Source organism: Colletotrichum chrysophilum, assembly GCF_026319265.1.
Source record: "Colletotrichum chrysophilum strain AFK26 chromosome Unknown scaffold_7, whole genome shotgun sequence".
Taxonomy (NCBI): domain Eukaryota; kingdom Fungi; phylum Ascomycota; class Sordariomycetes; order Glomerellales; family Glomerellaceae; genus Colletotrichum; species Colletotrichum chrysophilum.
In genome coordinates this window covers 201766-216324 of record NW_026517294.1, presented here as the reverse complement: position 1 = coordinate 216324, position 14559 = coordinate 201766, and the positions used below count along the sequence as shown (strand labels likewise).

Below are 14559 nucleotides of genomic sequence, written 5' to 3'. Positions count from 1 at the left end.
GAACCAAGCAAGGAACACCGCCGTGGCCCATTCCTCCACAGATCCCTCTGAAAGCATAAACCCGCGATCTTCAGGGCCACCGTCTAATCATGCTTCAAGCCTCATCCCAGGACTCTCCCTCCTCATAGCCGTTCAGCTCAACAGCTTCCGCCCGGCGCGGATGCTCCCTGTAGCGACTCGCCACCTTTCTCCGCTTCAAACGCACACATTCGATTTTTCAAATTCTGCATTGCGAAAAGGGATGGGGAAACATCTTAAAGTCTGAAGTCGTGGAGATCAACGTGGCGAAAATGAAAGAGAAACTCAAAAGATACGCAATACGAATTCGAAGGGGGGCGGCAAACAGATGGGAAGCAGTTCATCTCCATTTTCTCACATCGATGACTTTCAAAACCCGTACACCACTACGGATGCGATGGATCGCAATCACGTCTCTTGTCGCAAACTCTATTCATATCCCAAGAGTGTGTGTAGGCGTCCTCGTCCTGAATCCCCTGTGCCTTGCCAACTCGCACCCTATACAGAAATCAAGGTTACCAGAGGCTGCACCCAAGGACCCTGTCCGATGAGTGTCAACTTTGCCCAACTATGCTCTCTCATCCCTTCCCCTTCCCCCCACGTGAAGCGGCCCAGGACAGTGGTGCCTAACAGTTAGATTTTCAAACACTGGGACACGCACGCGCACACGCCTACTCAGTTATGATCCAAAATCTCCGCATAGGGATCTGAGTGGTGGCAGTAGTGAGTGACATCACACAACAACGATCCGAGCCGGGTTGATGCCGGAAACGTGGACGCGATGCGACCTCCACGGTATCATGGCACTACGTGAAATACCACAGTAGAGTTGACAAATGTTCGCGATCAGCATTCGAGTCACGGGGAGACCCAGGTTTGTTTTTCAGTCATAAAAACTCTGAAGTGTCATTCAATCAATGGCTGACAAGTGCCGCACCCATATTTCAATACGAGCGCCGAGTACATCAATAATGATAATCGTAAACCGAGTCCACAGACTCATATCAGCTCCCTGAATTCAAACAGAAAGGTAGAGAAACACATCACAATACCAACGCTCGCACAAATATGCATACAACCCTCAAGCATCAACCTTCCAACGTAACCCAACCCCCCCTCTGGCATGATCCTGATTGCTTCTGCTGCCTGTGGTCCGACCTGTGGTAATGAGTTAGTCTAGTCCTCCGGCAGTGGTCTCCTGGTTGGCAGAATGGCTGCTCCAAACTAGAAATGAAGAAAACAACGAAAGACAAGAAATAGTGGTAACTAACGAACTATCCCGCGAGGTCGCGACGGACATTCCCACGAGCGGCTCGGGAAAGATGATCCTCGGGTTGGCAGAATGCTCCTGGGTGGCTGATCCGGCAATTGGCTTGTCTCCTGGAGCCAAGTAGGCAACTTGGGACCGCACCGTAGAGTTCCCCGTGGACTGTGTACCATCTGAACCGCCAGACTTGATGTCCCATGGCTGGCTGCAGGCATCAAAGCTACAAGCATGTCCGGGAAACCAGAAGCCCATTGCTGAACCGAGCAGAAAATCGCAACAGCTATCTCACTCAATCCACGGACTTGTACTGGTGTGGGTACCCAGTTGGATCGTGCTTCCTGATATGATCCGAGCTTACCCAAAAGGGAGAGTTGGCTCTCCATCATGATAGAATTTCTTTTGAGCTCAGCGAGCCATTGGTCCTTGTTGGTAGACACGACAATATGACTGAGTGAACTGGTCAGGGGAGTCTCCATGATGGCTGTGTGCAGGTAGTGGTACTGCCACGTTTGGGTCCGGGAGCAGCTATCCAGCATCCTTTGCCATGGGGCGAACTCCATGAGATTGTCCAGGCAGTGTTTTCCAGGCAGTCATATTGTCCAGGGCTTGAAGGTTTCCAGTGATCCAGATTTGTGTCTAGGCAGACTTCCGAGAAGGTGATTGACGTCCAGGGGTGTGCAAATCCAACTGAAGGCTGTTGCGCTCAGTAAATGAGAAGTCTCAAGGGAGGAACCCACGAGACCCCCCGAGAAGGGCTTGAGGTCGTCATAGAATGAATCCCAGAAGGGTTCAATAGTATATACAATCCGGGGACTCACCTTGCTGTCCGGATGTCGACCTCAACGTTCTATTAGAAAAGCCTTGTTCACCCAGAACTCCGGAAGTCCAAGTAGTAGAAAAAACAAAACCCAGACCAGGAGAAGAGAGCAAGCGACATCACATCCCACCTTCAGGACGGATCCAGACAGCAAGGTGGTCCTTGATGATAAGCAAATTGCCGACATAATTCATCTGAAAAGCGCGTCTTTTTTTTTCCGATCCAGGTCCAGGGCCTTAAAAAATGTGCATGCAAGGCGCAGTCTTGCTTGCCAATGGGGCATTCAAATCGAATAGCAACAATCGTTGGGCCCATCCATATATGCAGTCGTGAAACGTCCAGGAGTAGAATGCGGCAAGAATCCATTCTTGGGGCGATATCCGGGAAAGATGGTAGAGAAGTCCAGGAACGGTCCAAGTGGAAATAGAGCTAAGGAGCTCCGAGCCAGAGCGCGAAGCCAAAACGCCAGCAAAGCCAGACAACGGAGTACAAGAGATGCAGACTTGCAACTCGAGATGGTTTCCACAACCTCCTCCGGGCCTGGGAGGTTCTATCCGGGAGAAACAAATGATGAAAAAAGCCGACGCCGGAAATGGGTCCAAATCCAAGGGTCATTAGGAAGAAATTTCATAACAGACAGCTCACGAGACAGGTATCTCATGCAGTCAGGATGGCTAGAGCAAACTCCGGGTAGAGGACGTATTAGCGGCGCGGAGGGCGGTGGCGGTCGGATGTGTGATGCCTGTCGGAGTCCCTCTCACTGCGGCGGGAGTGCGACGAGGATGATCCACTGTTTCCTATCTGAGCATTGGAATTCGAAGGGGTAGCCGAAGCGCGGGGGGTTGGGGTTGTATCATACTGTGATCCTTGGCCTGAGCTGTACGACGAAGGGTGAGCGGCACCTGCTGGGGACGCTACATAATTAGATGAGGTCGGCGAGGACAGGGAATGTGAGACCTTTTACGCACCGCGTCCATACAACGGATCTTGGGATACTGGCGCAGCTCCGTAGGGCGCCTGCGATGACGGCGGGTAGTAGCCGGAGGGGTAACCTGCCTGAGCTTGAGATCCGGATGGAATGTAAGTCTGTCCCGACTGAGGAGCCATAGTGGTGGGAATCCTTGCGGGCTGTCCAGAGGAACCATAGGAGTCAAAGTTGCGCGAAGCGGCCATGTTCGCGTTGACGGCAGTGTACGGCTCTCCCCCGTACTGGGAAGTTCCAGAGTATCTGGGATCTCTCGGGTCCGGCTGGGGAGAGAAAGCAGAACCTCCCGATGGGTAGGAGTACCCAGCACTTGAAGAATAAGGAGACGGGGCCTGTTGGGAGTAACCAGCAGCAGATGATCCAGAGTAGCTCTGTGCGGCATTTCCCGAGTATCCTGGGGCTTGAGAACCTGGGTATCTGGGGGTGTTTTCATAGGAGTCACGTCCTACGTCCGGGTAGCCAGCGGGATCCGTGGGGCCATAGTGTTGGCGCGCGGAATGAGTCTCCGACTGGCGGTACCCTGCTGTAGGGGAGTTAGATCGTCTCGACAAAGAGGGAGCCGCCGCATCTCTCGAGGCAAATGTACCTCCTTGGGTGTTCCGGGCGGCCTGCTGCCGCCTCTCTGCCTCCCAACGCGCAGAGTCGGCCTTGAGATCATCAATCATAGCCTGTGGGGCTTCGTGTTAGCATGCGTATTGTGGTGGCATGACGAGTCGGAAGTCTCACTGTTGTTAGGTTCCGGTACGCGGTGATGTAGTAGCCTTGAACCACTTGGCCGGTTTGAGGGTTCTCGTAGTGACCGGGTCGCACCAAAGCATCGTTTCCGAGGTAGCGGCAGATGTCTGCCGTGATGACCTCGCGATCAATACCATCTCGTGGGACGAAGTACTCGTTGGAACGACCGCTGGAGGGGGGTGCCGCAGAGGAGCTGCCCGAAGGAGGGGCACCGCGCGATGTTCTGGACGACATGATCGAAGGGTTTCGTGAGGGTCGAACGGAGACGAGGACACGGACGGAATGTGAAGAGAGGATGGTATAGAGGGAACGAGAGAGAAGAGAGGGGAGGGACGGCAGGATGCAAATGTCGGCGAGATGGCGGAAAGAAAAAGAGGACGGAAGCGCAAAGGCGGGCAGGGAGTGGGTGGTGGGAGAAGAAAAGGAACAGGCCAGAGTCTGGCTCTTCTCTTGGGGGTGGGGATTGTTCGAAAAACCGGGACCCCCAGCGATAAGTCACCGACGTGGACCAGTGGCCAGTGATCAAGTCAGTGCTAAGTGGTGAGTGGTGAGTGGTCACCAGCACACCCTCGTCCTCGTTCTGACTGGACAGGACAAGACGCAAGTCGGGAGGCGGGAGGCGGGAGAGAGCGAGCGAACGGTCGGGTTGGATGTACCGTAAATGTACAATCGCTGGATGGGAGGCCCTCTTCGTCCTCACACTCTGGATATGTGTGCGTCGTGTGTGAGTGTGCGTGTGTGTGTCTCTGGCTGACTGGCTGTCTATCTGTCTTGTGCGTGGCCCAGCGCAGAGGTACAGCAGGTACACAGGAAACGGTAACCGCAGGCCTCGGGACTGATCTGAGAAACAGGGCTTGTTGGCACCACGTTGTTGGCTGACAGTCCCGTGCGGATTTTCCCAGGCGCTCCAGCAAAACCCCAGCAACCTGGCAAATCTGCCACTCTGTGACTCCCTAGACCTTGCCTGGGAGGGGCTAGGGGCTGGGAGGGGTGGGTGGTGGTGCGTCTTTTGGTGCGGCCAAGTCTGGCCTGGCTGACCGATGAGAGCCTGCCCGTGCCTAGCCTGCGTCTTGGTTTGGTGGGAAAAAAGGACCAGCAGAGAGCCAGTGAGAGATGACGAGCCAGACAAAAGTTGGGAAGCAGCAGAAAGACAAGAGGCGGACAGCGGTTGGGCGGCAGCAAGGAAGCTGGGTGGCGGCCGCTCTGAGTGGATGGAGACGGGATGAGGTGCAGCTGCTGGAGGTTGGGCAGCCCCAAAAAGGATACCGAGGAGACTGTACTTCGTCTAGAACGAGTATCTGGCGTGTACTTCCCGCTTCCCTGCCCGGTGCGCGCACTAGCAGAATTCGAAGCGACTTTGGCTGCCGGCTTCTAGCACGCGCCAATCCCAACGTCGTCGCCGCCTTGGTTAATTGGTTGCGTGGGTTCGCAAGGCAGTATTTGACGTCGGGAGAAGAAGAAGCAAATCCAATGAGCGTTTTTCCGCGGTGGAGATGAGCCACCCGAGAAGCAAACTGACGTTGGCTCGTCAATGCCCGCCTTGCACAGTTTACTGCCTGCTAAGTGAGTGAGAGCGTCAGATGAGGTAATCCTCTCCTCTGGGTTTTCCAGGTTTCTAGCCCCCAAACGTCGTGAGCAAGCGACCGGATGCTACCTGCGGCTGGTGATCCCGTAGCCGTTGTGGGCGCAATACGTAAATAGTAAGGCGAGTCAGAGAGGCAGCACAACCGAGGTGAGGGCGGTCTGGTAGGGCTCGGCACTCAGCACTGCCAGTGGCTTCCCCATCAACTGCGGTCGCAGCCCAGGAATCGGTATTTCCAGCGTGTCTGTCTGTCCCTGAACCCCAGGGACAGCGGAAAGACGACGAGCTGCGGTGAGATCCAATGCAAGGTTTATCGGCTGTTCACGAGGGTCGCAACAGGGCTCTCAGTGTCGTTGTACGGGCTCAGTCTGGCGACGCCATGGTTTGTTTGTCACTGCCACCGCCTTTCCGGTCTAATGCGACAAGGCTATTTGGTGCCCAATAGAGGATGTTGCGGATCAGTGGAACACGCGGGAGAGCCGAGGGAGCGAGTGCCCAAGGGACCAGCGAATAACACAAAGACGACAAACTCTCGCGTTCCAGCACGGATATTGGGCCTTTGATGGGAGACTTGGCTCAGATGAATGTGATTCAGACGCTGTTACTCGTGTCTCTCCATCGTGTAAATCGCCATCACTCCTGTCTGCGGGAGGGCTCGACAGAGATCTAGACCGTTAGTGCCGAAAACTCTCGTTTGAGGAATCCTATGCAGCTGAGGCTGAGATGCCGTTCGTCGGCTTGGGATGATGAGATTTGGGGGAGATGTGGCTCGTGAGTAGTCCCTTCTAGACCAACAAGCGTTTGGTCGTCTCCAGGATGTGTCGAGAATGACGGCTTGCTAGCGCACAGTGGCGTTGGGCAACCGCGCCAAAGGGTGTTGTCGGTTGTCTCCCCGGTGCTTTTTTGCCGGGGCCCATGAGAATTCTAATTCTTGAACTTCGGACCACAATGCCACACGAAATATGCCATGAGTATGGGTTTCCACTTGAAATCAGGATGCGAATCCGGCTCTTTCGAAACATCAGGCTTTTCTCGCCAACCCCTTGCGCACTCCATGTTCAAAAGCACGGAGACAAACATCCAAAGTTTTGTCGCGCTGTAGGCTTCATTTGCCAGACCCTGATGATCATTGTTTCGTCAGGTTGCCCAAGGTGAGGCGAGTTAAAGTGAGGTGATGCCTGTCATTTTCTCTTCCGTTTTTCTTCCATTTTTATCAACTTGGCCGTCACAGTTGCTGATACCCTACAGAGCCGGGTCATCCCAGCTGCTCAAACGGCGACAAGTCGGTGGCAGCGGCGTAACGTGAGGTAGGCAGATCCTGACTTCACTTTCCAGCTGATTAAACCAAGGCCCTGTGCGTGCGAAGTACTGTGGTCGTACTCAGTATGGTCGGCACGTCCTTGCGTCGGGTTTGTCTGCCGTTCGACGCCCACGTATCCCAGCGGCTTGGTGTGGTTGACGCTTGTCGGACACAGGTGAGCAATACTCCTTCGACCAGAGGCTTTTACGCGCGGGCGGCATTGACAACGATATAAGAGTATTTTCCATCGAAAGAATCCCTCGCCGATTGATCTCCCCCTTCATCCTCGGTGTTCCGTTATGGTCAAGAATGTATGTGCGGATGGTCATGCGTGTTCTGCGTCCCTCATCCGCCTTTGAAGACAATCCGCGCTGAGGTAACTCGATCGCAACCTGGTAGCGGGCGGTGGTTGGTGTCGTTGGGTATCAATGCTTCGCGCCAAAATAATTGTGGCCCAACCCACATTAGCCCAAAAGATGCCTAACTCATGGCCAATCATCGACAGACGCCATCTGGATTCTGACAAGACGACCCGACACATCCAAAACCATACGCGACGAGCAGACCTGGCATTCTCGCGGCAACGACCTCAATCAGAGACACGATATGCCCCGGCCCTGGCATTCCGAAAAAAGCGCGGCTGTAATGTTTCTTCTGTGACTTTCAGCATCGATCCTTGGGCCATCTGGAATTATCATGACTGAGGCCCTGTTCCTCAGTAGACATCGCCCCTGACGCTCCCAATATCCAACACGCGGGGACCCAACCATGTCGCGGATAGCTGCAGGCGGAAGATGGGATGACGACACTGGCGGGTATCGTATATCCACATTAAGCCATCAATAGCGTCGCTCCCCTACAATATGGGAAGCATGTTTCTCCTTGTCTTGTCAGGCTGTCACGGCCAAGTTCTCCGACCTCATTGTCTCGGAACCGCTTACTTCGCTGAAATGTGACCCAGCATACGCCTGTACTATGCAGTGAGTAACTCCATACTAGATGAGGGCGTCAGGTGGGCATCGAACCAGCATTTCAGTTGACAATACTTGTTGCATCGCAGCCAAAAGTGGCCATTGCAGAGCATCCGAACCAACAACGCCCTTACTTAATGGGTCCCTTAATCCAAGGTTTGTTGCGCCCTTCTTGTGGTGGACAGATATGAGCTCGGAATCCTCAGGAACCGGTCTTTGAGGTTCGCCGGGGACAACATCATTAATTTGCTCTGCCGCGATGACCCTGGAACCGAGTCTCAGGGCGCGAGGTCCTCAATTTGGTCAGATCAGGTATCAAGCGGCAGGACCCGCTCGACAAACTTTTGACGTAGTGATACCCTTGGTGTGTGATCAGGACTCATCCAAACCTCAACTTGCTCTGGCCTTGCTCGAGTTTGCCTCCGCGGCCGCCTCGCTTGGCCGATGCACCCGATGCTTTTATGCCAGAGCTGCGTGCAGCAGTGGATCGATTGGCAAATGTGGCACTGCCACGTTCTTCTTCCTGTAGATCCTTGGCGAAGTGCCAATCTGCGTGGCTTTGGTGTTCTTCTGGCGTTTCGAAGCCTGTGTTGCAGCGCGTACATAAGAAGGGCGTGATTGGTGGCTGGCCATGGCTATCGTTGACTGCTTCCTGCCGTCGATCTGCCGTAAGTGTAGCCGCTGGCGAGTCTGCCGTGGTGGCCCTTTTTCGGGATTTGATATCCTCGTTGATGGTTGCATCGTCGGGCAGCAGTTCGTCGTCGGTGGAAACGCCCCGTGTAAAGAATCGATCGATTGCCCCTTCCTCAGTCCGCCGTCGTTTTGATGGATTTTCTTCCGGTATCGAGTTGCAGCTTGCTTCACGGGCGCCCTGCCTTAGGGCTTGGGCTTCCTCTCCTTTGAGCAGAAAGGCTCCGATGCCCATGTTACCTGTGATACCATCCTCAAATCCCCCGACGCTCAAGCTTAAATTCGCGCAAGGCCAGACATTTCCTTCTGCTATGATCTGGTTGAGTAGGCTTTTTGCTAATTCGAGGAGAGTCTGCTCATCCAGAGGCCTGCCTTGAGGGATCGGGCCTTGCCGTGATTTCATCTGACCGGCATGACGGTGGTGTAAGTTTATTGTTCTTGGCCGGCGTTTGTTTTCCAAAACGCCCTCCTCCACCAGTCGGGCAAAAATGTCGGCCACAAAGATTCTAAGCCACCTCACAGCTTGCTCGGGCGTGTTGATGTAAGGTCGGAAGGATTTGGCTGACAACATGGACTTGATTTGTGTACGAGAGTTGACTTCGCTGTTGTCGATACCTCGAATGGTGTTGTATACCCATGTTCCCGTTTCATGCCCCAGCTTTGCCTTCATCTGATCCAAAGGAATGGGCAGCAGTTCACTGACGGCATCAGTGTTGAAGGTCGTAACAACGTTTTCGCCGAGCTTTCCCCCGAGATTGCGCATCTTTGTGAACTTGAAACCAGACAGGAATTGATCCACGGCTCGGTTCCGGATCACAGTCTGCTGGTTGGGCTTTTTGTGACCGGAGCCTAACTTGCTTAACAGCTTGTTCTTGGCAACGCCGGCCGAACATGTGTAAAAGAGCTTTTCCAGGACCTGACGTCGAACGTCTCGTACAATTTTGGACCCAATGAGGATCGCCACGTCGTCCCAGTCCGGGTCCACAGACTCCTCCTCCTCGTTCAGATCGATGAGAGCATCTGCTTGCCAATCTAATGCTGAGACAGGCGGGCTGGGCAGATTCTCAGTAGGGTCGTCGTATGGAGGTGGGTTCCCGAGTTCCGGAAACCGCTCCAGCAGAACGGAATGCACTTGCGCAGACAGGTCCAAGAAAACCTCGTCTATGCTGGCTTTTTCAACCTTTTGGAGGTCTTGGGGCAAGGATTCCTTGATGACTGCCAAGATCTTTCTGGACTGCAGGCGGTAAGGGTCAAGAGAGACCTTGTCACTCTGAATGTTGGCGGCTGCATCATCGCGGTAGGCCCATTTGTCGTCGCCTTCTCGCCATGTGGCTACATGCTGAGAAATCAGATTCGGGCACATCTTCTTAGCTTCGGTCAAGGTGCAATGGCGGCCGATACCATGCTCCCGTGCTGGGTAATTGACAGCAATCAGACCCTGCCTATGCCATGTTAGTAGAGGCAAGCAGATGGTGTAGGCGTCATACTCACCATTGCTGGACAGCCAGAGGCTGATCTTTGGGCACGCCCAAACGTACCATCTCACATTGAGCGTAGAAGGCATCTAGATCGATGTGCGCAACGACTCGCAAAGGACAAGACGTATTGTATGAGGCAAGCTGAGACAGATGTCGATAGGTGAAGTGTGATTTGCGTCTGCCAGTGCCTGCGATGGGGGATGAATCCCGAAAGGGCTGGGAGGACGACATGTTTTCGAGAGTAGCAGCAGTAGCAACAAGTGCCGGCGTCGTCGGCGTAGTTGCCCCAGTTCAGTAGTGGCCGGGTGAGATAGACATTGGCATAAAGACAAGGGGTTTTGAGTTTTTGATGGTCGCAGCACGCTGGAAGTGTGCGATATGAGTGGGCCTCAACGACGATACAAAGGGAAAGCAGGTAAGTTGAGGTTCGGAGGTCGTTGCACAGATATTGGGTTGCGCTTGCTAAGTGACTAGGTAGGTAGTCGAAGCAAACGCAGACGCGATCCTTGACGCGCCTGTCTTTTCCACACTACCACAGTGCACTAAGAACAGACGTGAAAGTGCTGGTCGCAGCGGCGCGCAACGTCCTCAACACCGAGACGAGCTTGCCGTAAGGCGCTTAGTGGCTGTCTGGGCCCACTCTTTCTCCAACGATGATCCGCAGATTTGACGTGGGTCACTTTCCGATCCATCACCTCCCCTGCTACCTTCCCACCTCGAACTTACTGTCAGGATTCCAACAATACCGACCAACACCGCGGGACTCGTTAATACAAGACCGTCACAATCATTAACCTTCTCACATACTTCTTTGGCTGGCAACGCCTAGTTGGTACTTGTGTCAAAGTTCCACATCGTTCAGAAAGTCAACGTTGTTTCTGTCTAGGCTTACCAACCTGCCTTGCTACACTACTATCATCCAGCAACACGTCACTGAGTTATGGCGCACACGGCGTGCAAGCCCAGCCTGATTCCAACCGAACGCTTTGAAAAGACAGGCCTGCAGGTCTTCGGAGTTGGAGCCTGCGCAACGATAGTTGCTGCCTCCCCCACGGCATTTCATTCAGCTTCGTTACCCGATGTCTCGCGAGGCGGTGGACGACAAATGGATCCTCACGCAAACGATGTCAGTTGAGTCTTCTTGATTGGTCGATTTACTGGCAGCAACACTCTTTCCCGGAGACTGGGGCTCTTATCGACGAAAGACACAGTATTTCCTATATCGGGATGGTGGTGTTACTCGGCCCCTCATGCCACGAGAGACCTGACACGGCCTTCTCTACTCTAGGCATTCGAGACACAGATGGACGCGCCATTGGATGGTCCTGCCTTTCTAGCATCACGTACCTGCAAATCTTTCCTTGATGGGCCTGCTTCTTCAGTTCAAAAAACCGTTGTTCCCAATCGGGCAGTGACGACGACTCCTCTTCTCCACTCCCATGCTGCTCAAATTTGACATCTATCCGCTGGAACCGACAGCTCAACATCGAGCAGGCTGATGCAATCAGGCGTCATCAACGGCCTGCGTCGAGAGCGAGGCAGCCATCCTCAATCAAGCCTACCTTGCGAAGACGCAGCCCCCGAACACGTTCAGCATCTTCTTGGATACTGCTCGTAAGGCTGCAGCTTCTATTCCGGATGCCCACCTCTCCGAAGGAAAAGGTGACACAAGCTGCCATCATAGTCAGACTGGCAGCCCGCTCCGGTTCCCCCGCTTCACACCTCCGTTTTTCGTCGCTTCAAGCAAGGCATCGTCATCTGCTGTGGGAAATCCTACAGCCTTATGCGCTGAGATTTGTCCAATGCTACCATTACCACATGGCGTATATGCTGCCCTAGCGTTTATTCGGCCAATCCGACGCCGCCGATGCTTGGAGCCTCTGGTTCTCCTCCATCCGCTCGCTGACGGAAGGCTCCCAGGTCCAACCATCACCATGTGCAGAATCTTAGGCCCCGAGGTTACACCCCTTGGAGATTAGTACTCCAGGATGACAGAGGGGAATGAGACATGGGCTTTCACATGGCCAACGAGCGTCAGTTTCCATACTCCCGACCCCATGCTTCACGTAACGCCGTGACCATCGCCTTCACCTATTCGACAAATTCGACATCAATTCCATCGCGTGAATCTTCGAGGCCCGTGATCCTACGGGCAGAGGGGGGCCGTAGAAGTGCAAAAAGTGTCTGGGTTATGATGTAAGAACTCAAAGTCACAGGCGAGGCTCGCCAACAGCACCAGGCAACTGGCCCTACCTGAGACCTCTAATTTGCGGCCCGCCAGCCACTTGGAATGTCGAAGCAATATTGTGATGCGAAAGCCAGATTGGACGACTACGGTCATCCAACGGAGTTGTACTCCGATTTGGTTTGTTGGTGTCCTATTTGTAGGTATCTTGTGCTTGGGACGAATTGCTATCATACGGACGACAACTTCAAGCTGTGGACCCTTCCAATTGGGTCCATTGTGGGCTTGGCTATTTCAGCATGCACTGAGAGTAGAAAGGCTGGAGGTGGTATCTGTGGTAGAAAGGGGGAAGTCTAGTAACGAGTTACCTGACGCAACCTTATTCTATGCTGTCCTGTAACGCCGTATGGGGTGGGTCTTCTGGCTGCCTTCTGATGTCGCCTTGTCCGAGCAAGAGAGCAAAGAATCGGCACTTTTGTCTCTGTCTCTCGGCCCCATGGACCCCAAGCAATCCATCGTCCGGGAGGGTGAGGTCTCGGTAAAGTCAAGAAGCACGGCGGTCGAGCTTTCTCATCTCATTAGCCCCCTTCTTGGACTAGAGTTCGGGCATCCCGCGGTGGCTGTCGGTCTGCGTAGGTGGACGATGTACCCGGTCATCGGTATCAGGTCATCTCTCAGAGTTGACCTCGCAGCTAGGCCAGTCATAAGTCGTCCTCCATGGGTTATTTACCAGGAATATCGAGGCCAAGGTATCGCTGAACCAGCCTAGAGGGGGCCATCCCATAACTTCTGCCTGCTGCGTCTGAGACAGCTGCAAGATCCAACCCACCCATTGGATCTTGGAGAATAGATGCACCCCTGGACTAGCTATACTCTTCCAGAAGGAGTCGTCAGAGAGAGATACTCCTACCCACGACGGGTGCTCATCGATGTTGATGACTGGGGGTAGACCTCCTGAAATCGAGTGCCTTCCGTAATTCTCACCGCAGGCCAAGAATTGTGGCTACTAGGTAGGTGAGAAACATCAGGGGCGGCTCTGTCGTGCCGTTACTCGTCGAAGCGCGGCGGTGGTATAAAGTCGAGCATGCTCAAGACAAGAGTTCAAACAGTCGAATTCGCGACAGTGCTAGACAAACACCTTCAGGAGAATTATATAAGAACATATGAATCCTTTCAAGAATAACCCATTTCAATATCTCAACTCACATCGGCTTTTGGTCTGGAAGAGAGAAAACAAACAACTTCGATCATTAATATCACTCTCCGATCTGTCGTCAAACTGGAAGGCAACTGCACAAGATGTGAGAATTGTTCAATACCTGCTATGTAGGTAGACTTGCTAACCTAATCGTGGGGTAGGTCTGATTCTGATTCTGACGCCGAATCCCTTCCTCCCAACAACAGCCGGCAACGGATGCCTGAAGGGTCTTGGACATGCTGCAGTTGCGAACAGGATAACAATGCCGAAATGTGCGGGACAGATGACGAAGGCACCATGAAGTGCTCTAATGGCTGCGAGCACATGAAGTGCAGTTCCTGCACTGATATTACATGAAGCGATGCGTGTCGAATCAGATGTGGCGGTTGACTTCCTTCCCTGTTGGGACCTTCCCACCATGAGTGATTTCCAATTATTCCTGATCAAGATATTTAAATCTAAGGCTTTGATAAGCAGGAATATATATGTTGCATGTAGCTGAACCGACGTCTGCCTCATGAAAATGTTGCCTTACTCCACCCAGCTCACCTCACTATTCGCTTCTCTCACCTCGCACCTTCCCCAGAGAACCGACTGCCTGCTCACCTTATAGAGTGATTCGGATTCAGATCTGATAACTGCGCTATCGGACTTGCCCTGGGTCCAACTGGCTCAACTAGTCAACTGACCAGAAGTGTGAGTGGCTGCCAGGGATTACAGGTTCGGAGCCCAGTTTAGTCTTTTTTTTTTTTTTTTGTGGATAAGTCATCCTCCGAACCCCCTCGATTGACACTTCTTTCACTGGTATGGCTATGGACGGCGGGAAAATAAAGCATGAGGGTTATTCTGTACTAGATTAAGTATTACACAAAACGGATCTGAGCATGGAGTGGCCGGTGCCGCGTATTCCAAAGCAGACGCTCGTCAAAGTATGTTCATCGAACAACCAACGCCAACTCATGTCTTACTGGGTATCTCGGATATGTGCTCAACGTGCGCTTGGCCTTATTTCTTGCATCTCAACCTGCGAGGCTGGTTGGCTCGGGTCCCGGAGTCCGTATCGTTCTCTCAGGACCTGCACCACAGGTCCCATCTCGTAATCGCTCTCCATGCTATCGTGTACAGCGCACGGCGAGCCGCGTATCGGAAGAAGCCAGTCGATCAGGCTGTAACCCATTACAGACGTCCAATTTCTCCTCCAGCCCAGGTCCCAGGGGTTTTCGTCGGGGTCGGTGCTGACAATGGCGAACACTCGGGTTGCCAGGCTATCTCTAGGCGATTCACTGTCAACAGTGGCATCTGATGATTCATGTGCTCCCCGAGGATACTTTGG

General features: G+C 53.4%; 2 protein-coding genes across 2 annotated transcripts; both read right to left on the bottom strand.

Annotated features, from left to right (window-relative positions):
- Nucleotides 1–3062: 3062 nt before the first annotated feature.
- On the bottom strand, nt 3063–4056 carry COL26b_001570 (uncharacterized protein; the record flags this gene model as incomplete). The annotated part of the gene is made up of 3 exons (XM_053174518.1): nt 3063–3610; nt 3674–3755; nt 3814–4056. The coding sequence occupies 3 exons, from the start codon at nt 4054–4056 to the stop codon at nt 3063–3065; spliced, it is 873 nt and encodes a 290-aa protein (XP_053041449.1).
- A 4495-nt stretch (nt 4057–8551) lies between these two features.
- Nucleotides 8552–9929, bottom strand: COL26b_001569 (uncharacterized protein; the record flags this gene model as incomplete). The annotated part of the gene is made up of 3 exons (XM_053174517.1): nt 8552–8605; nt 8886–9778; nt 9857–9929. 3 exons carry the CDS (start codon nt 9927–9929, stop codon nt 8552–8554), a joined length of 1020 nt encoding a protein of 339 aa, XP_053041448.1.
- Between the last annotated feature and the right edge of the window lie 4630 nt (nt 9930–14559).